Raw genomic sequence first — 24,207 nt, forward strand, 5'->3', positions numbered from 1 at the left:
AAGGCACTTGCTTTCCCCGCTTGGCCATAGGTCTGACTGACGCTCGATTTCACATGGGCGTGGAGCCAGTGAGAACTCCTCTGCCTGAACATGGTGTGATGTGGCGTGGGGGTTCGGAAATTTTCCGATCCTCTGATGGTGTAATGTCATGCGTTTACGCACATCATCCCAAGGTTGGACATGCTCTGACCTCTAGAGTCAAATAATGTCGAGTGGCAAGAGGACCGTAAGTAAAAACCTCCAACAATAGCTCAAAGCATAACCGAACTCGCGGAAATGATTTGGAAACAACTTGATGGGACTGTTGAAAGTGATATACTGGCAGTGATTTGGCAAATAATGCGCTTCCAGATAACTGTCATATATCGAGGGATGCTGACGACAGCAATTGGACTAATTCAGTTGCCAAAACTACAGTATAACTTCAATCATTGAGCCATCCAACTACCATTCTCTGATGCTGCCGTCGGGGCCATGAAAAACCTTGCACTGCCACGGCTCTGTCTCTTTGGAGATTTTGATAACCATCTCCTCATCTATATCAATGCCCAACCCGTAGCCCGTCGGCGCTTTTACATAACCGCCCTCGATATCGAATACCGTAGGATTCTTCAGATATGTCAAGAGATCGATATCCCCAGCCTCAGTATTGTAGTGCATTCCCAGACTCATCTCAAGAATAGAAAAGTTGGGCGCTGATAAGGCGACTTGTACGCTTGCCGCAAAGGCGACGGGACCAAGGGGGCAGTGGGGTGCAATTGCCACATCATAGGCTTCGGCCATTGTAGCGATGCGCTTTGTTTCGGATATACCTCCAGCATGAGCAATATCCGGTTGAAGGATGTCGACGCTGGCGTCCTCTAGGAAGCGTTTGATGTCCCATCTCGTGTAAAGACGCTCACCAAAAGCAATCGGAATCGTCGTCTGATTTGAGAGCTGCTTGATGGCTTCCGGGTGCTCGCAAAGTAGGGGCTCCTCGATGAATAGGGGCTCATATGGTTCTAGAGCTCTGGCCAGCTGCTTTGCCATTGCCTTGTGCAGGCGGCCGTGGAAATCGAGACCAGCGTCGAGACCAAGAGCCTTGACCTGTTTGAGACGTTCCACTGTGTCTTTCAGGACTCTGGGAGAGTCAACCCAGTTCATGTCCTCTGTTGCGTTCATCTTGACGCATGTCAGACCTTGAGCAATGCGCTTTTTCCTGAACGGATTATTAGTATCGTAACTTCCTGCCGAATATCGGGATACTTACGCTGCGGCCTCAACATCTGATGGTCTGTCGCCCCCAATCCAGCAGTACACTTGAACCTTGTTGCGGACCTGGCCGCCCAGTAGCTCGTAAATGGGAACTTTCAGGTTGCGACCTATAGATCATGACTAATTAGACATTTTTCTCGGCTGTGTGGAGTCTTCGTGTAGAATATTGCACACACCTTTCAGATCCCACAACGCAATGTCAATGCCTGACATTGCTGACATGAAGACGGGGCCTCCTCGATAGAAGCCATGGCGCCAGAATGTTTGCCAAATGTGCTCAATGTTGCTGGGCAGAAGTCAGACAAAGTCTTACGAAAAGTAAGTTGAATACTTTACCCTGCTTCAAGACCGACTATCCTAGGGATCATCTCCTCAAGACAGCCCTCAACAGCCAGATCATGACCCTCGAGCGTTGCCTCGCCCCAACCATACTCGCCATTCTCGTCGGTGATTTTCACCATGAGCCAACGAGGCTTTACGCGGTAATACCGCACGGACGCAATCTTAGCCATGATGTACTAGAGGACGGGAATGGCTCAATAGTGTTCAGATGATTCGAAGCTGGTCGTGATAGAACTCAATACAGTTCAAGCAGTCGTGAAGCACATACAATCATTCATGATTCATCCCATTCTTAACGATGGCCCCCGCATCGTGAAGCTCTGCCATGCAGCGGTACATGTGTAACAATACGATCCACAAGCCCTCAAGGATTGGGGTCACCGGGTATGCCCTCCACGTCTGGCGTTGGTGGTTCATCCCCCACGTCTGGCACGACCCCCACCGAGGCTGGCACAATTGTTCAATACGTGGAGGAATCGTGGAGAATGCATGGGGAAATCCACGATCTCCACCCATTTTACGGGCCGCGGCCCAACGCGGTGTTGTTCCCGTTCCACGTTAGACACAAGTTGTCCGGCTCGGACAATCTAGTCATGCATTTCTTGTTCTCGTGCCTCGTGCTCACCTCATTATCCACACATGAAATTGTGCGCCCTAGCTCGTTGCCAAACATGGTAGTTTCTTTTACGAACCGATTTCGTGGTGTGGGTTTGTCATGACTCGAAGGGATCTAGCTGGCACGGCTGACGCCCGCTGATGTGTTGGGTGCAGCGGAATTGCCCCGAAAGCTCACAAACATGTCTCTAATCACCTTCAACGTCAAGCAACTGTGCTGCCGAGATATGGCTATTTGACTGGCTAGGTAGGTACTGAGGCAATCAACGTAGTGAGACAATCAACTGACTGCGAGGAGTACGGATAGACGGGCATTTGTGGCTGCATAATTCCTTCAGGTAACCCAGGTACTCAACTTAGTAGGGTGAGGTACCTTGTTTCTCAGGGGCGAGCGGCCGCCACACTTGGGGGCAGAATAGCGGGAGCTGCTGGCAGGATATCCTCGCCCTTTCTCAGCGAGGGGCTGCTGAAGGGCAGCTCATGCCAAGATGTTGAGGATTTTGTGAAGAGCCACATCGGTGTTCATACCGAAGCTGTGTGTGTCGCCGCGCATCCGGGTGGATACTGATTCATTGCCGTTCGAGCAACTCTTCTTACGCTCCCCCGCCAGGCCCGATCGGAGTTGGCCTTCCGCCGACACTCAAGAGGCGACTGACACCGTGAGACAGAAAAGTGGCGTCGTTGTGAAAGCGGCTGATTTGCCCACACTTTGGATCATTTATAGGTGTCCAATCAGCGATGAGTTTTGATAGCCGACGCGTATTCTTACGTTCATCTCCAATCCTCCGTCTATTAGTCTATCATTCCACATTAGTCGTCATCTATTAGTTCGCATTTTATCCCGATCTCATCTTTTCTCTCCACCTTGCAATGATCATGCAGTCTCACGTCCTCCCGGGTTGTTGCTGTGGTGCGCTGGTGCGCTGTGCCAGCACTTGCTCGTGGCTGTCGTGGTTGCCATCATGTGAGCTTTTCTCACTCGGGTGTCCCATTTCTTCATCCCGACTCTCACTGAACGTGTCATCTGACTTCGCCTCCTCGATCGGATGCAAGCCTCTGTCTTTGATCAACAGACAGCCCACCAAGCACAACCCGATCAGTGGTATCTGAAGAATGAAAACTGCTCGACTTGCCGCCATGTATGCGTCGAGAACCGCGGACTTATCTTGCTCATTCAGTTGCGGTATCGAGTAAGTACTGCTGGCGAGGTCCTTGAAGCCTGGAGGCAAGTTTGCTCGCAAAGTTGCTTGAAGCACTGCCGCGGAGACGGCTAATCCGCAAGCACCACCGGCACATCGGAAAAAGTTGCGATTTGAAGTGATGACTGCCCGGCGAGACTTGATGGAGTGCGCCTGCAGGGCCACCAGCGTTGGCTGGAAGATGAATCCGACACCAATGCCGATGATCAGCAGAGGAATTACGATGATTCCAGGCTTGGTATTTCGGTCGAAAATAAGTGTGAGACCAGCTCCTCTATGTCATTTGTCAGATAGATGCAAACGTAGTAGCCGGGATCGGGAAAGCCCTCGACTCACAGTGTCCAGAGGCCAAAGCCTGCCCAGATCACTTCTCCATACCGCTGAGTTCTCGATATGTACTGTCCCGAGATGATTGAGAATACGGATTGACAAACAACTAAGGAAACATAGATTCCCGCCGAATGGATGACCGAGAATTGATGAGCGTTCTGGAGATACAGCGGGATGTAGTAGAGATATCCTTGGTACGCTGCTCCGAACAGAAATGACTGTGCCAAGAGGACAACAACAACCTTGTTCTTGAAGATGGGAACTGTGTATTGTTAGCTAGCACTCGGGGACATATTTCTTGTTGACGAATATTACCTGGCATCATCGGAAGCTTGGCGAACTTCCACTCCACAATGACAAAAGACACAAGAGCAAGCGCCCCTATTGTCAACATGCTGATAACCATTGCTGAATTCCATGGAAAATATGCGCCACCTGGCAGAGTAAATCAGCTTTTGCTCTATCAACGCACGGGATCGAGCCGAGGAATAACTTACCTCCAGAGATGGGAATAAGCAGCAAAATAACGCCGGCCGACGAGGTGAATGAGCCTGCATAGTCGATCTTTTTGACACTCTTCATAAAGTCGTCATCTGGGGGCTTAGATGGCAGGAAGAAGTATGAGATGATACCGACGATAACACCGAGGGGTGAGAGCATCCAAAAGAACGCTCTCCATGTTGCCCTCTCAACAAAGGCGGCAGCAAGGAAAGGGCCGAGAACATTTCCAAGACCAACCATCGAGCCCAAGATTCCTTGATACTTGCCTCTTTGTTCCAAAGTAACGACATCGGAGACAATGATCATGGCGAGATTCGTGATACCGCCTCCGCCGATGCCCGCAACGCCACGGAAGATGTAAAACATTGTCGCATTCTGTGAAAGCCCACAGAGCAAGTCTGCAATTGACAAAAGACCGATGGCGCTCAGAAATACGGCTTTTCGGCCGAAAATATCTGAGAAACGCCCGTAGAGCATCTGAAATGTCGTGTTGGCGATGAGCGATGACGTACCCGCCCATGATATCGTATCCTCCGCGTTGAGGTCCGCAGCAATCGTTGGCAAAGTGATACTGATGCCATTCTGGTCGATGAATGAGACTAATAAAGTCACTGCAAGGGTTGCAAAGACAACTAGGAGTTTCTTCAAAGGTAAGATGTTTGTCTGGTCGTGGAGAGCCTTTTCGGCCTTGGTTGTTTCCTGATCGCCCCTCATGCTGCAACCCTGGGTAGTCGATCGCTTGGGACAAAGTACAACAATTTCGATGGCAAGAATATCAGCGTAAAGTATGGCCAAGTGATTAGGAAGCTCCAAGAGAATATGCGGCTGAAACTATGAGTAAAAGAACCAGCGCATGAAAACTTTTCGTGAGACAATCCGACGTTGAGAGCGGATACCAGCGTCCGGAGGAGCCAAGACTCGGATCACCGCCGTCAAAGATTGGTCAATCGGCCTCATCTCGGCTCCGGGTTCGGCAGCGAAAAAACTGGGCTGAAAAGTTGAAGGGGGGCGAATTCAACGTTGACTATTGAAAGAATGGGTGCGTCATGGCTAGGCCAGACCAACAAGGGATTTCGGCAAGTTTTGAAGCGATGGACTCCACAAAAGTCGTTGCTGGTCGGAACGTCCGATGCCGTCGGCTGGTCGCCAATGTGGCTCGCTTATCATTCTCGGCGGATGTCCGACGCTATTTATCCCGCATGATTCGCTCACCTGGAGACCATGTTATCAGAAAGCATTCGCTCGTCTGGTCGGTAGAAGGTGCCAATTTGGCAGCTAAGCTACTTCTTATCGAAAGGTTGAGATGGAGATGAGATAGCGGCATCAAGGGAAAGGCAGCTTTCAGTCATGATAAGGAAATACAACCTCAACTTGATAAATAAAGTAATGACGGCGAAGAATCGCAACTTGACATGAAACTTCGTAAGGTGTGTTGATGGTACTGGTTGAAAGGCACAACAAGTGTATCTGGAATTATTCAAACAATTTACACTGAGCGATGATGTTCTTGACGAGGCTCACAAGAGCTTGCTCGTCCCGGCACGAGTTCAAGCAATTCATCCAAACCAAAGAACATCCCGAAGAGGGGACGGCGTACTTCAACGAAGACTTGCTACCTACTCCTTCAGGTCAGTTGTCATTTGAAAGCTTTTCGACACAATGAGCAAATAGCTAATTTTTCTCTGAAGAGCATCGAAGTTGGACAGCTTTACACTTCTTCACGTACTACTTGACCCAGACATTTTCTCCAGGCTCTTACAATCTTGGAGCAACTCTCATCTCAATTGGCTTAGTATGTTGAGTCTAGTCTCTGCCGTACATTATACTATGAGGAGTCTCTTACAATCAATGCGCAGCAATGGTGGCACGGCATGATTGCAGCCGTGATCGGCTCCGCTATCCTCAGCGTTGTGGTTATCCTCAACTCCCGCGGTGCAACTTGCTATCATGTTGGATTCCCCGTTTACGTTCGCGCTGCTGCCGGTGTTAGCGGTGCAAAACTATTTATAGTCGTACGCGCCTCCGTCGCCATCATCTACTTCGCAACTCAGTCATTCTATGGCGGTATGCTCACTTCAGTGGCCCTCAGGGCCATATTCGGCTCCGGGTGGGATAATATTACTAACCGCCTCCCGACAAGCGCGGGGATTACTTCCAAGAACCTGTTGGCATTCTTCATCTTCTGGATCATGCAGTTTCCGGTGATGTTCATCCATCCGACTATTCTTCGACACCTATTTGTGGTGAAGTCCGTGGCTACAACTGCAGGTCTAGTCGGCGTCCTAGGATGGGCAGTACATGCGAATGGAGGGAGCCTGGGTGGTTTCCACTTTGGAGCAAAGTCTCTAAGCGGCGCGGCACTTGTGTGGCCCATGATCCAAGCTATTAACAGCGTCATGGCGGCCCTCTGCCCGATCCTGGTCAACCAACCTGATGTCGCTCGGTACGCTACACGTCCAGCACAGGCAACCTGGTCACAAGCCATTGGTATCCTGGTCAGTAAGGTGCTCGTCATGTTTCTGAGCTGTGCCACAACTAGTGCGGCTGCTGGTGTTCTTGGCAAGAGCTATTGGAACGTCTGGGATCTCTACAACGCTATCTTGACTGAGTACTGGGGTCCTGGAGCCCGCGCTGGGATGTTCTTCGCTTCCACGGTAAGATGAACATCGTTCAGAGCGGTTTTCAGTTTGCTAATCGGTGTATCAGGGCATGATTTTAGCGATTATCGCGACCAATGCCGGCTCAAATTCCCTGCCTGTCGGTGCTGATACCAGCGGGCTGTGGCCGAGGTATATCAACATTGTCAGGGGTCAGGTGATATGTGCTCTGCTTGCACCCCTTTGTGTACCGTGGAAAATTATCGCCAGTGCCAGTTCCTTTCTCACTTTCTTGGGGTCATACACCGTTTTCTTGATGCCGACCTGTGGTGTAAGTACAAGTAGTCTTTATCCCTACAAGAAATCCCCGTCGTATTAATGAATCTCCAGATCATGGTTGTAGACTACTGGATCATCCGTCGAGGAAACCTCCATGTTCCAAGTCTGTATACAAAAGTAGAAGGCGCTCCTTACACGTACTACAAAGGTTGGAATTTGCGCGCGGTCGCCGCATGGGTTGCTGGCGTTGCGTTCACTGTACACGGCATTGCTGGAAATCTTGACCCCGACTCCGTTGACCAGGCAAGCAAGAACATGTATAAGCTCGGTTTTCTGCTTTCTCTCGCAATGGGTTCGCTAGTCTACTTCGTAGCTTGTTCTATCTGGCCCATTCCAGTTTATCCACAAGAGCTGGAGTCAGAGATAAGCACGGGCTTTGAGAGCATGGCGCCATTAGAGGGTTTCTTTCCCGGAGAGAATGTTGATACCATTCGTGGAGTCTTTTATGCCGTTGAGGAGACTAAAGTCAAGCAGACTACGGGGAAGAGCGCCGGCGCCGAGTCTATCAGCGAGAAGTATACGGTTTAGAATAAGGTGTGGTCAAATACTACTTACTCGGATAACAAGTTTTATTCGTTTCATTTCGTCAGATTTTCGCGTCTTCCAAACAAAGTGGTCTAACTTTTTAATGGAATTATCAAAAGTCTTCGATTACTTGTCTTATCACCATAAAATCACCGTTGAAATTTGCCCCAACTGGTGAAAGGTTTCGACAACCTTTTGCCAGAAAAGATGCTAAATGCAAGGGACCAGACAGTGATTCCATTGTATCATTTCAAGGAGAACCGTTTTTAGATTTGATTCGATTCAAATGCTCTATTCGTTCCAAGTGCCTGAAAGACTCTGTAGTAACTCAAAATTCGGCATCCAGACAGGACTTGCACCTTCTGTGTCCTGATCGATCCAATTTGCAAGCTCTGCAACCATCGGCCAAGCGCCCTCAAACTCCCCAAGCGCTATTCCACCGTCTTCAGACATCAAGAATTGATTATAAGTGCTATCAATCGGACGCGTCGTGGTCTCGTTCCCACTGAGGTCAGGACTTTGTACTCCACGGCTATCAGCCGTGCCCGGTGCTTTGCCGGCTCTCATTTGGGCCGAGGCCATCTCAGCAAGGCCAGCCTCGTTGTCCTGAAGCTTTTCCATGGCTGCATTGACAAGCACCTCAAATGCGTCTCGGTACTTACGTACCCAGGGAGCCCTCTCGCTCATGACGAAGAGCACTAGGGAGCAAGCTCTGATATCGTTTGACACAGCCACCGACCAAAGGGCATTACCCTGGGTCCAGATTCCATACACGAGAGTGACTCCTGCAACAAAGACTGTTTGGACTGCGATGAAGCTGTGGCCGTAGTCTAGCGTCTGATGCAATCTCTTATGTGCTTGGCATATGTCACCTGCGGCTCGCATGCACAGTCCGTAGAACGGGTCTGTTGCTGGTAATATCGGCAAAAACGGCTGTATCAGAAGACGGAGCGCACGATTATAGAGCAGAAGCGCATAGTTCAGATCTGGATGACCTGCAGGAATCCAATCCCTCAGAGAGTCCCGCCAGAATTTGAGTTGCTGATGCAGCCGGTCTAGTTTGGGCCGGAGTGCGTCCAAAGTCTTGTCCGTACGATAGACCGAGTGATGAATCTTGGACTCGATCCTGCGAAGCTTGAAAAGAACAAGTGCCAGAGTGATGTCGTTCCCGACAAGGACCGAAGCAGATGGGTCCCCGTTGATGATGGTATTCGGAAGCTCAACGTCGATCTGGTTATCTGCGATGCTTAAAGGCCGACCCAGCGACACTGCTATGGTTCTTTCAAGAGAATAGACAGACCAAAAAAGCCTGCGTCTTCTTTGAACGATAGGAACATCAAGATTTTGTTCATGTGCCGCACGATGTAAGCCGAGATCGATTGATGTTCTCATTGCTAGACCAATCATGTACCACAGCCCATGACTAGATGTTGACCGAAGATGGAACATCACGAGTAACGTCATTGCCTCGATGTTTTGGACTGTTCTCGACTCCCTTGCTGCTGAGATATGCTGTAAAGCAGTGATATAGAGAGCCTTGAGGAATGATGTCAACAATCTCAAACCTAAGGTACTTAAGAATGGTGTCAAAGGCATACCTCTGGAGATAACACTGGCCCCCTTTGCGTCAATTGCACTAAAGTTGCCCCCATAGCGTATACAAGATACAACTTGAAGATACCGAAGCGTTCAATCCTTGTAAGAGTTTGTGCTGGTTTAGCAGCCAGAGTCATTCTCTCGCTATGCAACTTCCACAACTCCTCAGGCTCCAGGAAAGGGTACTTGGAGTGCAGCTGAGACGTGTACGCTTTGAGCATTTGAGAACCCTGCTCATCACTTGGAGGTTCCTTGACACTATGAGCCAAAAGATCTTCCACTGTGATGCATCTCGGACTGGGATTGATGCAGTTAGCTTGATTGCCTGTAGTGCCATCCTGTATGTCTGGCAACATCTTATTCCAGACAGTCGCTTGAACCATCTCGCCAAGATTCAGGGCTAGGGATAGTCCAGACGAGGGTCCAACATAAGCCGGCGCCTCGAAGTTTCCTAGCGAGACGTGTGCTACAACGTCACTGAGGGCATTTTTGTCTCTACCCGACGGAACCGAGTAGTTGCTTGCGGTTTCCCTTGGAGTTGTGGTTGCTTCTGGGGTAGGGACTTGGGCTAGCTTGTTCTCCAAGAAAGCTACTCGCTCTTCGAGAGCTCGTGTGTATCTGCATCGGAGTTCAGTCTACATACATTCGATCAAAACTTGTCAACTTGATCGGCATCGAAGGACCAACTACTTACGCAATCGATGAAGCATCGTCGGAGACATCTGTCTTATCACACTGTGCTCCTGATTTACGACAATTGGAGCAAATAGGATATTGGTCGTCACACTGGACCTAGAATCAGAGGAAAACGTCCTGCGTGCAATCTTGATTGGCTCTGGGTAAGCACCTTCTGCTTACGACTTTTGCATCTCGTACATGCAGTCCTGCCCCTCTTCCGGGGGTTCACAGCTACAGCCCCGGGCTTGGCCAGGGGCGGTGATACCGAGTTCTGAGTTTCGGACGCCATGCCCGTCCTTCAATGCCAAGGTTTGTTGTGCTGCCCAAAAACTTCGTTCGGATGATAGGGGCGGAGATCCGATTTACATACTTGTCGGATCCTCCTGAAATTTGCCGATGCCGCCTGAGCGCAGTTGATTGTTGGGACTAATCCGTGCAGGGCTAGTCTCTTCGGACAACATCCGATTCTATGGACAGTCACCTCCGATCGGAGGTTCCGACCATATTTGTGTCAACTGGCCGTTTTCGGCATTCGACCGTGTCGACAGGGTGCTTTCTGGCCGAAATCTGAGAATCCTAACAACAAGCGGTGTTTGGTCGACAACCCATTGCGCGACGATTATTCGCGTTATACCATTTGTTTCGGCTAGTCTACGTCTATTGGTTCTGACCCCGAGCTAGTTCTCGATTCCAATGAGCCTGAGAAGGCTCACACGGTCAAACAATTTGATATTGACTACATACATGTGATTCATTTGCCCTTCATCCACTTCCTGTTTGGCTCGTATGGAAATTCCGCTCTCATGTGTTTGGCGATATCTCGTCTCGTTGTAACCCAAACTCCTTCTTTTTCCGCAATGTACTTCATGAACTTCCTCAAAGCCTCCGATCTGCCTGGTTTGCCAATGATACGTGTATGCAATGGAATGTTCATCAGCTTGCCGCCCTCTCTGTACAAGCAATCAAAGGTGTTCTTCAAATACTGCTCATACGTCTCCGCAACAGAGCTGCCAAAGCCGGGCGACATGTGAAATTTTCCATCGTTGCAATCATAATTGTAGGGGATAAGCAGCATGCCTTCTCGCTTCTCCTCTGGCAACTCCTTCTCCCATGGCAAGTCGAGCCAGTAAGGAACATCATCGTTGTAGCATTCAGAAGACCAGAGAAACTCTCCTCCAAGACTCTTCCATACTTCCGGGAATAGCGAGGGGGTATTGGGTGTACCACGGCCAAAGTAAGCGCCGACGGGCATCTCACCTGATACTTCCTTCAGCATCAGGATGTTCTGTTTGATGTATTCCTTGTCCTCCTCGAGTGAATAGTTCCAGATATCCAGCCATCTGAGTCCGTGACAAGCGATTTCGTGCCCGTCTCGGACCAGCGCCTTTGCAAAGGTTGGGTTGCGCTTGAGCGCGTGCGCTACAGCGTAAGTAGTGAAGCTCCAGCCAAACTCTTTGAAGAGACGGATAAGACGCCAAGAGGCTGAGCGACTGCCATACTCAAAGTCTTGCTCAGCATTGAGGTACCTGGCGCCTTCTTTGTAGCCACCGGATGCGCCTTTCTCCCATAAGTAAGGTTCTGAGAAAGGGTCTCCGTCCAATGTGCTTCGTTCTCCGCCTTCCCTAATCATGTTTAGTGACAATATCATCAAGTTGGTGATAACCAAACCTACTCATAGTTGAGGACGAAAGAAACCGCGATACGGGCACCATCTGGCCATTTTGGATCGAAGCCCTCCTCGCCGAAACCTAAGGGTTATCGTATCAGTAACTGCGACTACGCTGAAAGTGACAACAGACTCACCCTCAAAGTCCCGGGGTATCTGCAAGCTTTCTTCGACATGAACCATTTTGTTAAGTGTAAAGATTAATCGGGTTGTTGATGATGAATTCCAGTCACGAGAGAGAATGAGAAACAGTCGCTTTTACTAATTATTTGAACTGGCACATAACATTTTGAAAGAAACATGAATGCATAAAGGCGCACCCATGATATACATCCAGCTCAAGGAAATGCTCTTCGATTAAGGTATATTCACCGAGGCCAATCAGGCGTTATCGCGATATGCTTGATACCAAGCGGGGTATTCCTGATGGTGGGGAGATCCTTCACGAGATAAGGCGATGGCGGGGAATGCCTACCGCAGTAAGCACCTAAGATGCGTTCTACTGCCGGTTCATTACCTCCGATCGCTTGATAACTTGCATGTAATTTCGGACGCCCGAAAACGCTAAGATAAGTCATTTCTAATTAGGCCGATAGAGATAGGCAGGTTGGCCAACGATGCTGGTGTGGACTTACCTATCTTGGTACGTTTCCCGCGATGCAAGCTAGGCATAATAACCTACACTTGACGCCTTGATAGATGCACAATCAGCGACAGACCATAACTCATGTGCAAAGTTTATTGCCCGGCTGAGTGTGAAATCTTACAAATCTTGATTCCCTTGGAACTATATTGACAACATGTCTGTCTTCTCGCTGGAAGTAGAAAAGGCAAACCCAGTGACAGCAGGAGTCCTGGACGACAGCTTGCGAGCGCTTGGCGTTACGATCAAACCGGAAGAAAAGGATGAATATCAGAGGCTTCTAGCCGTGTTCCACGAGTCTGTAGTGGGTCTTATGTCACTCCCTGGTAGGTTTCGTGTCCCGACCTCAGTTGAAGACATACTAATGACAACTTACGTCGCAGATTATGTGCCTCCAGTAGACGAGGAAAGATTTCCAAGGGAGGAAATTCGATTTCCGGCTGTCTCGGAGAATCCTTTGGGTGCTTGGGCTTGGAGGTGCCGAGTAGAGGACAAGACCAAAAGCGGGGGATTGCTGGCAGGTAAAACGATAGCCATCAAAGACAACATCGCAGTCAAGGGCGTTCCGATGCTTCTTGGTACCAACTTTGTTAGAGACTACGTTCCAGTAAGGCAAATCAATATGACTCACCAGTATTCTCATCAATTATACTAACCTAACTAGAACACCGACGCAACGTGTGTGGCAAGGCTGCTAGAATCCGGCGCAATCATTGCTGGAAAGTCCGTGTGCGAGAATATGTGTCATTCCGCTACGAGCAGCTCTTCCTCAACTGGGCATGTACATAACCCCTATGCCAAAGGCTACAGCAGCGGGGGAAGCTCAAGTGGCTCAGGGGCACTCGTAGCCAACGGAGACGTGGATATGGCTCTTGGCGCTGACCAAGGCGGTTCAATACGTGTCCCTGCCGGATGGTGCGGTCTCTATGGGCTGAAGCCGACCTTTGGACTTGTGCCCTACACCGGTTGCGGCTCAAATGAGCCTACCAATGACCATGTCGGCCCCATGACACGAACACTTCTCGACAACGCGTTGATGCTCCAGGTCATTGCGGGCAACGACAACATTGACGACAGATCGTTCGCAGCACCGAACCCAGACAACGTTCCCAAGTACTATGATAACTTGACGAAGCTGGAAACCCCGAAAGATCTGTCCGGTGTCAAGATCGGCATCTTGATAGAAGGTATGAACCAGCCGTCAGTGGAACCTCGCGTCAAGGCATGTGTCGAGGCTGCGATTCAAGGTTTTAAAAATCTTGGGGCGACCGTAGATGAAATTTCAATTCCCTTTCACTCCAAGGGAGCAGCCGTTTGGACTACTATCAGCAAGAGTGGAGGTTACCTGGCGAAGAGAAATCTTGCATTCGGCAGGAGAGGCCACATCATGACCGACTTGACGGACAAGCTTCAGGACCTTACGCAGAAACAGTGGGATAACGCATACGTTTCGTCAAAGAACATCTATCTCAACGGGGTCTACGCGCAAGCAGCGTTCCCAGGGTTGCTTGGAAAGGCGACGAATCTCAGCAGAAAGCTACGAGACGACTATGACAATGCTCTGCGAGAGTTTGATATTTTGGTGACGCCGAACTTACCCTACGTTGCCAATTTCCATACTCCCTATGACGCGTCCCCGCTCGAGAAGATCGGAAAGCAAGTCGGACTCACTGCTAACACCGCCCCTTTCAATCAATCAGGCCATCCGGTCCTCGCTATGCCGATTGGTATGCTTCCGATTGAGCAAGGTCCTCTGAAAGGTTCGGGAACAAAACTGCCGGTGAGCATGCAAATCATTGGCAAGTGGTGGCATGAAGAAGATGTTTACCGCGTCGCATACGCCTGGAGCTTAGAGTACGATTGGAAGACTAGATGAATGCATTCGGCGATCGATAATGACGCCGTAGACTCTAGACGGGTGTATGTACTCGCGGGACTTAGCAGGGGGGACTGCACATGCAGTCGTTAGAGGTTCTAAAGCCAATGCAGTCAGGCAATCTTAAACCATGGTCTGCACATTTGCAAAGAAGGTGGCGATTGAATACATTTAAGAGGATTGACTGATTGAAAACGAAAATTGAGGCCTGTCAGACAATTGCTTGACTCAGACTTGAAGTGTTAGTTCGGGTCTCATTGCTCCGAAAATCGGAGCTACTGTAGTGCTACTCCTCTAGCGGGCGCAACCACGATGTAGCGGTAATACGATAAAATCCCTTACTGCAAATGATCGAGCTGGTGGTCATTCACTTCAGAGACAGGCGGTGTGCAATGCTACTGCAACACTACGTTGTGCGACGTTCCGGCTGTAGACGGACCCGTGTCCGGCCCTCGAACGGCTCTCGGAGGCCTAAAAGCCGGCCGACCTCGGGGGCTGCGATTTCGGCCTTCTTGCCCTGCGCCGGTTCATCGGCGCCGACAGGAGGGGCCAGAAATGCCAGGTGAACCCCCACGCCCCGGCTCCGGCTCATTTCCGTATTTTCCAAGATGGCCCAGACTTTTCCAACCTGGAGAATGATGTTAGATAAGACACTTGCGGCCTTGGTGGAGCTCCAGGTCGTCGCCCTTGTCCAATATCAAAGCCTGATTCCAACCCGAAGTGGAGGTGACAGACGTAAAAGGTTGCAGATATTCCCCGCTGCGGAGACGCTCCGCTAGCACATAGGTCCAAAGACCGGGGCCCAATGAAACATTTTTTGCTGATTTTGGGTGCAGTTTTCTCACAAAGACCATGGATGATGTCTTTGAAGGCGTTTCGGCGGTGATAGTCCCAGTGCCCGACTTCGGAATCATGATCCCGAGGTGGGTAAGTATGCAGCCGAGAATTTTCTGACGTTTTTCTGGTGTGGTCTTTGATGCTTTATATACAGCGCTTTGCCCCCCTCAGAAAACGGAATAATTCAGGACTGGTTATTCATGATTTTGGTGGACACCTTTCCTTGGCAATCCCTGTCACTCTGTCTTGTCAACTCTTCGCTCTCATCAGCTGCCTAGTTGAACTTCAAGTTGTCAATACAGCTTCCCCACTACTGTTGCTTCTATTCCATGTTCGAATCATCACCGTCATCATGTCCATCATGTCTGAACACACATTGTCAGAGGTCCCCACGAGGAAGGACGAATTACCTCCCGACCTGCTTGCGTTGAGAACCTCCAACGCTGAGAAGGGTGTGAACATTATTGCTCAAACGCCCAGCCGACCATACTCGTACCGTGAAGATGAGACAGTCTACGATCGCTTTACACCCGGTCGTAAGCGAATTATCACAGCCATCGTGTCCTTCGCTGGTTTGGGCATTAACCTAGCTTCACTGCTCGTGCTCTCAGCGTTGCCGGAGGTAGCAGCGGCTTTCAACACAACTGGAACAGTCATCAATTTTACCAATGCTCTTTTCCTATTAATGATGGGCATCGGTGTTCTCTTCTGGGGCCCATTAAGTCAGGTCTACGGTAGAAAATGGGTAAGCAAAACCACCTTTGTACATCCCACCGTCATGTATCATAGTTGCAGTCAGCTCTCAATCGGCCAATTTGGCATATATCTCGCCCTACACTTGAACTAAATGTTCTAGATCTTCGTCATATCGACAGTGTTGTTCTGCACGTTTTCACTGGCTACAGCGGTTTCCCCCAATCTGCCAGCTTTCTTCATCTTCCGATCAATCACTGCATTTGCCGGAACCTCTTTCCTTATCGTTGGGTCTGCCTGTCTCAGTGACATTTATCGTCCGACTGAACGTGGCACGGCATTGGGTTGGTTTCTTGGAGGCACCCTGTGAGTTCAAGCCCCTTCACGCTCCGTTTTCTGGTCGACCGAACATTCATGGCTGATACATGTACTCTTCATAAGTATCGGGCCTGCTCTTGGTCCTTTCATCGGAGGTGTCATCGTTACGTATTCAACCTGGAAATCTCTTTTCTGGTTCCAAGGCGCTCTCGGTGGCGCTGCTATGGTCCTGGCAGTCGCCTTCCTCCCGGAAACAAGTCACGGAAAGTGGTCTGAAGAATTGGAGGGAATGACAACCAAAGAGAAGATTAGCCAGATCTGGGAGTGGGCGAATCCGTTTCGAGTCATCAGTCTATTTCGGTACCCCAAGATCCTCATCGTCGTGAGTTCTCCTCGCCCTTTCGTCATCAACGAGCCTTTGAGGTGTTTACCAGACCGATTACGGTATAACAACGACCGTCCCAGTGGATGTGTAGCTACAGCCTACGGCGGTAAGGCCCTTCACCAATGTGTATCATCAGCTGACTATGCACCCAGGGTGTTGCGGCATCGTCTGTCCTGTGGAATATGCAGGTTCTCTTGACACCAGTTCGCTACGTTATCAACCCGAGATTCCACCTTACCTCCCCTCTGCAGTCAGGATTCTTCTTCTTGGCACCTGGAGCAGGATATCTCGTTGGTACCTTTTTTGGCGGCCGATATGCCGATTACACCGTGAAGAAGTGGATCGCTAAGAGAGGACGGCGTATTCCGGAAGACCGTCTACGAAGTGCCTTTATCGCGCTAGGGGTTGTCATCCCGGCGACCACCATCATCTATGGATGGGCAATCGACAAGGCTAAGGGCGGAATCCCACTCCCCGTCATCTGCATGTTCTTGCAAGGCGTTGCGCAGATGGTCTGCTTCCCGTGTCTTAACAGTTACTGTTTAGATGTCTTCAGAGAGAGGGCAGCTGAAGTCATGGGTAAGCATGCTCAACCTCCTCCCCTCGGCCTAGTGCCAGATAAGCTGACAGTATTTTGCTAGCTGGCAACTACTTCATCAGGTACACTTTTGCTGCCGTCGGTACGGCAGTGGTACTTCCAGGTATTCAGGGCATTGGTGTGGGTTGGTTCTCCACAGTGAGTGCTCTCTTCGTTGCGATTTCAAGTGCTGCTGTGTGTGGTATCGTCATCTTTGGTACGAGACAGAAGAACAGGCAGGAAAAGTCGGAACGCGCCTAAGCACATGAGATTGCTGGAGTTTCAATGGGTAACATCAATCAAGCTAAGTCTTCAGTTTCTGTTTCGTCGTTCATCTAGCAAACATCCCCGTAGCATATCCCTGAATTCCAAAATCATTGAGATTCCTTCATCACTGAATGTTTGAGAATCTGAGAATGTAGACTGAGTCATGATAAAGGTAGGTCAATCGACGTGCGAAGATATCTTTAGCGCCTGAGATTTCTGCTCTGAAACATCAAGTGGAAAAGACTCGGAAGAACTTCCACCTAGATACGTCACTTTCAAGAATTGTCCAGAACATTTGGTTCTGTTGATGCGATGGAGACAAATCGAGTGCAGATTTCGGTCATGACCGGTGTCGTGCCAAGGGCGCAGGCCAGATGGAGACTTTTGAGCAGATGCAACCAATCAGTTTGCATCTTGACCTGTGGCTTGACAATAAGGCGCCCTAACAAAGGCGAAACTTTCCTCTAATAGCCGCGCAGAGACAACAGCCGACGCGGCTCGACGCGCCCTGTCAGTGGGAATTTAGCGTTTTTAGCGACGTGTCTTCCAGAAGCATCGATTTTGGGAAAGTCTTCTGGCTAGGGTCAAATGAAGATGATAGCAGGTCTGCGATATCTTGGAACCGTACAAAAGGGCGTTAGAACCAGATCGCTGGGCTTGAGAAGTAATCCGAACCATCCGATCAGATCTGCCATCGTTGTGGGCCATCAATTGCACCAAAAAAGCACGCCACGTAACGCCACGCATATCCCGATTCACTACAATTTATTCTCAACCTTGACTACATCGACCATGACAAAGTCCTCCAAGGTCCAAGAAGGCGTTCGCGTGACGGCCACACTCAGGCCAGCAACTCTTGATGACGCCACAGCAATATCAGAGCTCGCCACCCATGTCTTCACGGTCACATTCGGCCATTCAGTCGAGCCGCATGAGCTCCAAGCGTTCCTAGAGGAGTCCTACAGCCTCGAAGCCATCACAAAAGATCTCGACGACTCAACCAAAGACACACTACTCGCGGTTGATCCTACTGGAGACATTCTGGGTTTCGCCATGCTCACCCGGGGCTCCACAGAGCCATGTATCTCACATCTTGACGGTACTGTTGAGCTGCAGAGAATTTACATGTATCCAAAGGCACAAGGCACGGGCGCTGCAAAGCTTCTGGCAGACAGGTTAGAAGACATGGCTAGGGAACAAGGGTTTAAGCACATGTGGTTGGGCGTCTGGGAAGAGAATCTTCGGGCGCAAAAGGCGTATGGGAAATGGGGATATGAGGAATGTGGCACCCATGACTTTGCCATTGGATCAGTGATCCAAACAGATAACATTATGGTGAAGAAACTCTGAATGGCCCTGTTACGAACACAATAGAAGTTTGGAGTATATATATTTCAGGTTAGATTTGATTGCGTTGGGGACTTTATCTCAGGTGTTACACCCTTAGACGTTCTGGTAGACTCTATGCTTCATTTAGAAGTACTCATAACTTCATCGACTTTCCTCATGCAGCAATGGTGCGTCCTCTCCGAGTATCATCGAGTAGGTCTTTTGTCAATGTTATGCAACTCTAGCGGGAATCTCAGGCGGCAGCTTGCCCCATTGCAACTCTCACGAGGACACTGGTGGCCAAATACGCAATTTGGATCGGTGCAGCTGAGACCTGTATGGCAGTGAGACTGACGAGCGACAGCCCAGAGAACTTGCAACTCTTTCGGGCTCAGCCTGCCTTTGTGCTCGTGCGAACACTTCCCATAAGCTTCCCTATAGGGACATCTACCCAAAAGGTGAAGACTGTTGCACAACTTGCGGTTCTTCATCAGAATGAACTCCTGGTGGGTAAAATCAAGTGGTGGATCAATTCGCTGCCCGGCCTTGTTCCGAAGCACCTGCCCTAAAGGAGGCATCCTGGAGTCGACCATGGCTTGTTGACGTACTGGCAGGTCTCCAGCGAGAACCGATGGAGCTCTGGCAGCGGCTGACGCATAGTTGGGCGAGGGCGTCAATGGTGGTGTGATGTTGTAAGAAACCTTACGCTTGATGTTGTTGAACAATTTCTGACGCCTGAAAACCCTGTTGAAAGAAGCGACGCGGAACTGGTCTTTAATCTCGGCTAGCTCCTGCGCAAATGGAGGTCCCTCGAGAAGGACGACCTTCTTGCGAATCTCATCGTTATCGAGGTACGATCCCAACACGCGAGCGTAACCGCTATCTGCCGAACCACCAAACAAAACATGTCGACAGTGAACATCGGACACACTAGACTCAAAATTTGCTGAAAGATCTTAGTCGTCGCCCTTTGGATGCTTTTGTAAGTTCACTCACCCTTCAACTTTTCATCCGTACACTCCTTGCCATTACCCGCGTCAACAAAGTCGCACATTGCGTTCCACATGTTGAAGCCTCGGACGAAATCATCCAAAACGCTCGGATCAGGGATAACGCCCATTTCGGTGTAAGTCTTGGCCAGACCCTTTAAGTTGGCGTAAACGCGGACGGCCAGTTGCAAGTGATGCGGAAGGCAAGGGTCAATGGCCTTTAGCTCATCAAAAACAGCGAGACGTAAAAGGCTTGCAGCTTTCTTGCCTCCCTCGAGTCCTTGCTCAATAAGATCATCCAGAAACTGATTGTTCGCGAAGTCATCAGAAAACTGAGATATTGGTAGATGGCAAGCAAAAAGGTTGAACAGTTCTGACTTACTGGCATACAGTCGCCGTCAACGAGGACCATTGCAAAACAGTGTTTGTCCTAGCTGGGTCAGTGCCTTTCTGGCTGGTATAGCGGGTTGTACAACATGCTTTCTCGTTTTGCAACTTTTCGATCTGATATTTGATCCTGTCATCGGTATCGAAAAGAGACCGTACTAGCATCTTCTTTTCCTTTAGCTCCATCTTAACCTCGGAGAGCTTGTCGGAAAGCTCTGCAATGTGAGAGAACAAATCCTGAGTGGGCCAGTCAGTTAGGTACTTGGCAAATCATGCATAAACCAGCCAGAGAGTACGAAAATACCTCAATGAGGGAAGCCTTGTGGTCATCCTGAATTTTGCATATTTGCCATCTTTCTTCCAGCGATAGCGGTCCTTGGCTGTCTACGTTTGACATGTTGAACACTCACCGATTTCTGTGAGACGTGATCGGGAGAAACTTGTACATGACCTCAAGTTCAATCAATAGCCCTTGGAGTGCCAACTGCCTCTATTTAAGTAAAGCTGTTCACGCGGTGAAGTCACGCAGCCTTGAGGGCTTCAAGGCGTACGGGTTGGTTGCACTGCATTGCCATCAGCGAATTAAAGAGGCCGATTCTGTGGCACATGGTTTGGCGCCAGGCCTCCTCCAACAGCACCGCCGCGATTCAAGATATTGGGGCTGGCCGCATATTGGTTGGCCTGCTGCGGCGAGTGGTTGGCCAGATTTGACGTGGTGAATCTGCCTTGTGTTGGCGCGGACTTGCACTTTCAGTCTTCAGAGCCTGCACGGCTCGATATCGATGTACAGCTTATGAGTTATATCAACGATAACATCATTTAGAACAAATTACAACAAGCAGTAATTATTTGGTTACATTGATTACAAAGGCTTATTCAATTATTCTCATTGCTAAATTTCAAGCAGGACAATTCCACTGGACTCCAATACCATGCTAAGCAAAACCCAACTACTCAAAACGCCAGCTAAAGTTCCCTTTCCGAGTTTCAGATTTTGATTCGTGTAAATTCCACCCATTCATGTCGTATTACCAGAACCATGAACAGCCACCGTCAGCAACTTTCATTCTTTTTGAACCTTTCGCAAATCCGCTGTCCTGATGAGAGAACTACGACTGGACAGCTTGAGGCGTTCTGCTAAAGCTGAATGAACGCCAAGAAGACCGCTGAGCTGGTTTGTTATGAGTCACCAAGCTAGCCAAGAACGCCGGCGAAATCTCAGAGGCGGATACGGAAATTTCTGCCCTCTTTTTCTTCTTGTCTTGCTTTTTCGATTTTGTTTGCTTTTCAACCTTCGAAATTTCTGTCGGCCTACGGCCACTCAAGCAGGCGTCAACTACAGACCTCTCCGGAAGGACTTCGGCCCCGGCCATTTCCCGCGTAGGCCATGGGAACGTCGCGGCCATCTCCTGAATGGTAACGACATCCATCTTCTCGAGGATCTCCCGAAGCTGCGGTTCGAGGTCGTTAACCTGCTCAAAAGCCCAGTCGGCACGCCTTTGAATGCGGACACCATCACGACGCATCTGACCGACTAGCCACTCCATCGCCACGTGATGCGGGATAAGTCGAGCGTTGCGCATCAGCCAGGCCATCATATCAGGATCGCCGGTCTGCTTGACGATGGGCAAGCTGCGACCGCCGTGTTCCCGCTCTTGGAGCTTTTGCAGAAAGTCGTGATACATCCCCAGCGAAGAGGTCTGAAGACCAACGAATTGGCCGTGGAAGAGAGCACGAGCAACTTCATCGGCCCAAGCAATGCCTGCCTTCATGCCGGAGTTCGCACCTCTCCCAGGCCAGAAGTGCACCGTCATTGCCGCATCCCCAGCCAAGGCAACCAGACCGTGGGGTCGGCGCAGGGCTGTAGAGTCGCACTGCGGAACCTGCTCGACGGCTTTGTTGATCCTGCGTACAACAATGGGGATGCGAACAATGTTTTTCAATTCGCACTGCTCGAAACCGTAAAGCTCCAGACCATCAAGTATCGCCTTCCACAACGGGCTGTCAGGTTGCTGAGACGGTGCAAAGACCTGGTTCTCCTCAAAGCCATGAGGCAGGCAGCCGTCAACCTTCAGGCAACTTGGTCGCCCGAATGTGCAAGGATGGCCATCTACGGAGACCATTTGGTGCCATTCAGTCTCGGTCAACTGCATGTTGAGATATCCTGTGCCATCGAAGTCGCTGGCATTGAGGAGGTAGCGAGTTTGGCCCATGGTGAGGAAGATGTTGATGGGCTGTGAGAAAGGAAGACCACGAGGCCGATCAAAAGCAAGCCCTAGGGCATAGCTCTTTCCAACCTCCTCTTCTTGCCCCGGAAAGTAAGCACTGCGAAGCCAAGAACCAGCGCCGTCGGCACCAAGCATCAGGTGTAAGTCGCCGTACTCCGAAAGATTGTCCTGTCTGACCTGTGAGGCATGTAGGAAGATGAGATCGCGGAACTGGCTGTCTTGTGCCCGTCGCAAGAGACCGTCTTCGAGCTTGCGGATCTGGAGATTGCTGGAACCAGGCCAAACACGCTCTGGATTTCCGCCAAAGACAGCTTGTCTCGTTCTATCGCTCATCAAGTCTGTCACGGTGTCTTGGAGCGTGACTACCTGGTCGCGACGACGGCCCCCTGGTGGGTAACTGACGAAAGAGCTACCCGGCTGCTGAATCCATCTGCCTTCGTAAAGATGGACCTCCACTCTGGCCCCAGCCTTCTCGGCCAGAGCAATCGCAGAAGCCAGGCCTGTGGGTCCTCCACCAATGATCATGACTTTCAAAGGGGCTGCTGGGTATTGATAGACAACCGGGTCTTGGGGGAGCTGAGGTAGGTTACGAGCTACCGATGGGTCAAAAAAGAAATCGCGAACTGCATTCGTCTTGGTAGAAGTAAGAGCTTGGCTCTTGATGAGCACGAAACGCATCCACTGCAAAAGGGAGGTTGTGTTGAAGGTCGAGTGGCGGTTGTCAAAGACAATTCGCTGGACTGAAGCTGCAAGAGAGACGACATCTCGATGCCTGGGATTTGCTGCGATGGATCGGAGCTCGCTGTTGGTAGAAGCGTCATCTCCACGGTAGAAGAACAGAAAAGCTTGCGCGCGCTCAAAGTTGGTTTGGCCCGCTGCTTCCCAAGCCGCTTCCCAAGAGCGCGGAAATTGAATGTTATCAATCTCAGGTGATTGATTAGGGAAAGGAGTACGGCTGTCAAGCTTAGAGCTGGACATGGCCGGGGGAGAGCCTGAGCGGCTGCGGATAGACGTGAGCATGGGCATTGTGAATGACTGGTATAAGGAAATGAGATAGCAATAATTTATGCGGAGTATAAGGGTTGAAAGAAATGACTTTGGGGACTGCAAGGAGACAAGGGAAAGGAATATGATAAAACCAGAGAACAAAAGAAAAGAAATATTTGAGATGTGGTATATGATGATTCGTATTGCGAATTCATTTTTGGTGTCGAGAAGCAACTAGTCTTAATATATACTGACTGAGACCGAATTCCGATGCTTTGAGAACAGACAGATAGTCACGATCTCCAGACGAGCCCTAAGCTGCATCGCGCCCGACGTAGGGGCAGTGCCACCTTACCAGCACTGCCCACCGACCTTGCATCATCTCTGTCCCAAAACATCAGCCCTATGAAGGCGCGCAACTTAGGCTTCCCCACTAGGTTCTGCCGGAGAAAAGGTGCGTGCATATTGTAGGTTGTGGCTGGGCGACAGGTGTCTGCATCTACTGCGTGTCGTCTCAGTGTGGAAGCTGAGGAGTGCGGGCACATCATTCTGGTCCAAGAAGAGCGAGCTATCACTTGAAGGATCTTAGGTAGCATAGATGGAAGGGCCCCCAGCCTTCCCGCCGCACGTGTGCATCTATTCGCACAAAACGTGACACCCACTCAGAATGATTCTCGGTACCGCGATTATGGCTTGGAGTGCGGGGACGAACAGAGCAAGCATTTACGGTTGACTCCAGTCGGCTCGGCCCTAAATAGATGGGCAAAGCAATTTCCCTGATCGGGAAGAACTGCTGCAGGTCAAGGTGGTAGTATCGTTGAGAGCCACTAATATCTGACCACCCTCGGCTATACCACCTCAATGAGTGCTTCATACCAGACTGCAGTCTTGTGCTTACTTCCATTACTGTGCCGCCGGCCAGATAGCCGTCAAGTTGGGAGCAGCCACCTTTGATGTATCTAGCGAAGGGTGATAATAGGATTCGTTGCATAGGGTGATCGATCCGATAGGCCAAGACGCCTGATGAACACATCACATCGCATATAATT

General features: G+C 50.1%; 10 protein-coding genes across 10 annotated transcripts; 4 read left to right on the forward strand and 6 right to left on the reverse strand.

The window, feature by feature from the left end:
- Positions 1–444: 444 nt before the first annotated feature.
- On the reverse strand, positions 445–1,766 carry CCOS01_10122 (galactonate dehydratase; the record flags this gene model as incomplete). Its single annotated transcript, XM_060458278.1, has 4 exons — positions 445–1,198; positions 1,250–1,361; positions 1,431–1,540; positions 1,591–1,766. 4 exons carry the CDS (start codon positions 1,764–1,766, stop codon positions 445–447), a joined length of 1,152 nt encoding a protein of 383 aa, XP_060311443.1.
- Positions 1,767–3,095: 1,329 nt separating this feature from the next.
- CCOS01_10123 (uncharacterized protein) lies at positions 3,096–4,955 on the reverse strand (the record flags this gene model as incomplete). The annotated part of the gene is made up of 4 exons (XM_060458279.1): positions 3,096–3,684; positions 3,747–4,002; positions 4,056–4,175; positions 4,238–4,955. The coding sequence occupies 4 exons, from the start codon at positions 4,953–4,955 to the stop codon at positions 3,096–3,098; spliced, it is 1,683 nt and encodes a 560-aa protein (XP_060311444.1).
- Positions 4,956–5,739: 784 nt separating this feature from the next.
- On the forward strand, positions 5,740–7,705 carry CCOS01_10124 (uncharacterized protein; the record flags this gene model as incomplete). The annotated part of the gene is made up of 5 exons (XM_060458280.1): positions 5,740–5,869; positions 5,930–6,033; positions 6,098–6,895; positions 6,948–7,169; positions 7,229–7,705. 5 exons carry the CDS (start codon positions 5,740–5,742, stop codon positions 7,703–7,705), a joined length of 1,731 nt encoding a protein of 576 aa, XP_060311445.1.
- A 288-nt stretch (positions 7,706–7,993) lies between these two features.
- CCOS01_10125 (chitin deacetylase 1) lies at positions 7,994–11,825 on the reverse strand (the record flags this gene model as incomplete). Its single annotated transcript, XM_060458281.1, has 5 exons — positions 7,994–9,238; positions 9,301–9,916; positions 10,840–11,598; positions 11,649–11,724; positions 11,780–11,825. 5 exons carry the CDS (start codon positions 11,823–11,825, stop codon positions 7,994–7,996), a joined length of 2,742 nt encoding a protein of 913 aa, XP_060311446.1.
- A 617-nt stretch (positions 11,826–12,442) lies between these two features.
- On the forward strand, positions 12,443–14,161 carry CCOS01_10126 (amidase; the record flags this gene model as incomplete). The annotated part of the gene is made up of 3 exons (XM_060458282.1): positions 12,443–12,611; positions 12,669–12,892; positions 12,950–14,161. 3 exons carry the CDS (start codon positions 12,443–12,445, stop codon positions 14,159–14,161), a joined length of 1,605 nt encoding a protein of 534 aa, XP_060311447.1.
- A 406-nt stretch (positions 14,162–14,567) lies between these two features.
- Positions 14,568–15,075, reverse strand: CCOS01_10127 (uncharacterized protein; the record flags this gene model as incomplete). Its single annotated transcript, XM_060458283.1, has 2 exons — positions 14,568–14,789; positions 15,007–15,075. The coding sequence occupies 2 exons, from the start codon at positions 15,073–15,075 to the stop codon at positions 14,568–14,570; spliced, it is 291 nt and encodes a 96-aa protein (XP_060311448.1).
- A 275-nt stretch (positions 15,076–15,350) lies between these two features.
- CCOS01_10128 (major facilitator superfamily transporter) lies at positions 15,351–17,232 on the forward strand (the record flags this gene model as incomplete). The annotated part of the gene is made up of 5 exons (XM_060458284.1): positions 15,351–15,743; positions 15,855–16,057; positions 16,133–16,391; positions 16,547–16,973; positions 17,036–17,232. 5 exons carry the CDS (start codon positions 15,351–15,353, stop codon positions 17,230–17,232), a joined length of 1,479 nt encoding a protein of 492 aa, XP_060311449.1.
- Positions 17,233–18,030: 798 nt separating this feature from the next.
- Positions 18,031–18,588, forward strand: CCOS01_10129 (acetyltransferase; the record flags this gene model as incomplete). The annotated part of the gene is made up of 1 exon (XM_060458285.1): positions 18,031–18,588. The coding sequence occupies one exon, from the start codon at positions 18,031–18,033 to the stop codon at positions 18,586–18,588; it is 558 nt and encodes a 185-aa protein (XP_060311450.1).
- A 232-nt stretch (positions 18,589–18,820) lies between these two features.
- Positions 18,821–20,340, reverse strand: CCOS01_10130 (CCCH zinc finger DNA binding protein; the record flags this gene model as incomplete). The annotated part of the gene is made up of 5 exons (XM_060458286.1): positions 18,821–18,901; positions 19,176–19,513; positions 19,564–19,888; positions 19,947–20,180; positions 20,248–20,340. The coding sequence occupies 5 exons, from the start codon at positions 20,338–20,340 to the stop codon at positions 18,821–18,823; spliced, it is 1,071 nt and encodes a 356-aa protein (XP_060311451.1).
- A 712-nt stretch (positions 20,341–21,052) lies between these two features.
- On the reverse strand, positions 21,053–23,197 carry CCOS01_10131 (uncharacterized protein; the record flags this gene model as incomplete). The annotated part of the gene is made up of 1 exon (XM_060458287.1): positions 21,053–23,197. The coding sequence occupies one exon, from the start codon at positions 23,195–23,197 to the stop codon at positions 21,053–21,055; it is 2,145 nt and encodes a 714-aa protein (XP_060311452.1).
- Between the last annotated feature and the right edge of the window lie 1,010 nt (positions 23,198–24,207).

The sequence above is a fragment of the Colletotrichum costaricense genome, assembly GCF_030867565.1.
Source record: "Colletotrichum costaricense strain IMI 309622 chromosome Unknown Scaffold_10.1, whole genome shotgun sequence".
Taxonomy (NCBI): domain Eukaryota; kingdom Fungi; phylum Ascomycota; class Sordariomycetes; order Glomerellales; family Glomerellaceae; genus Colletotrichum; species Colletotrichum costaricense.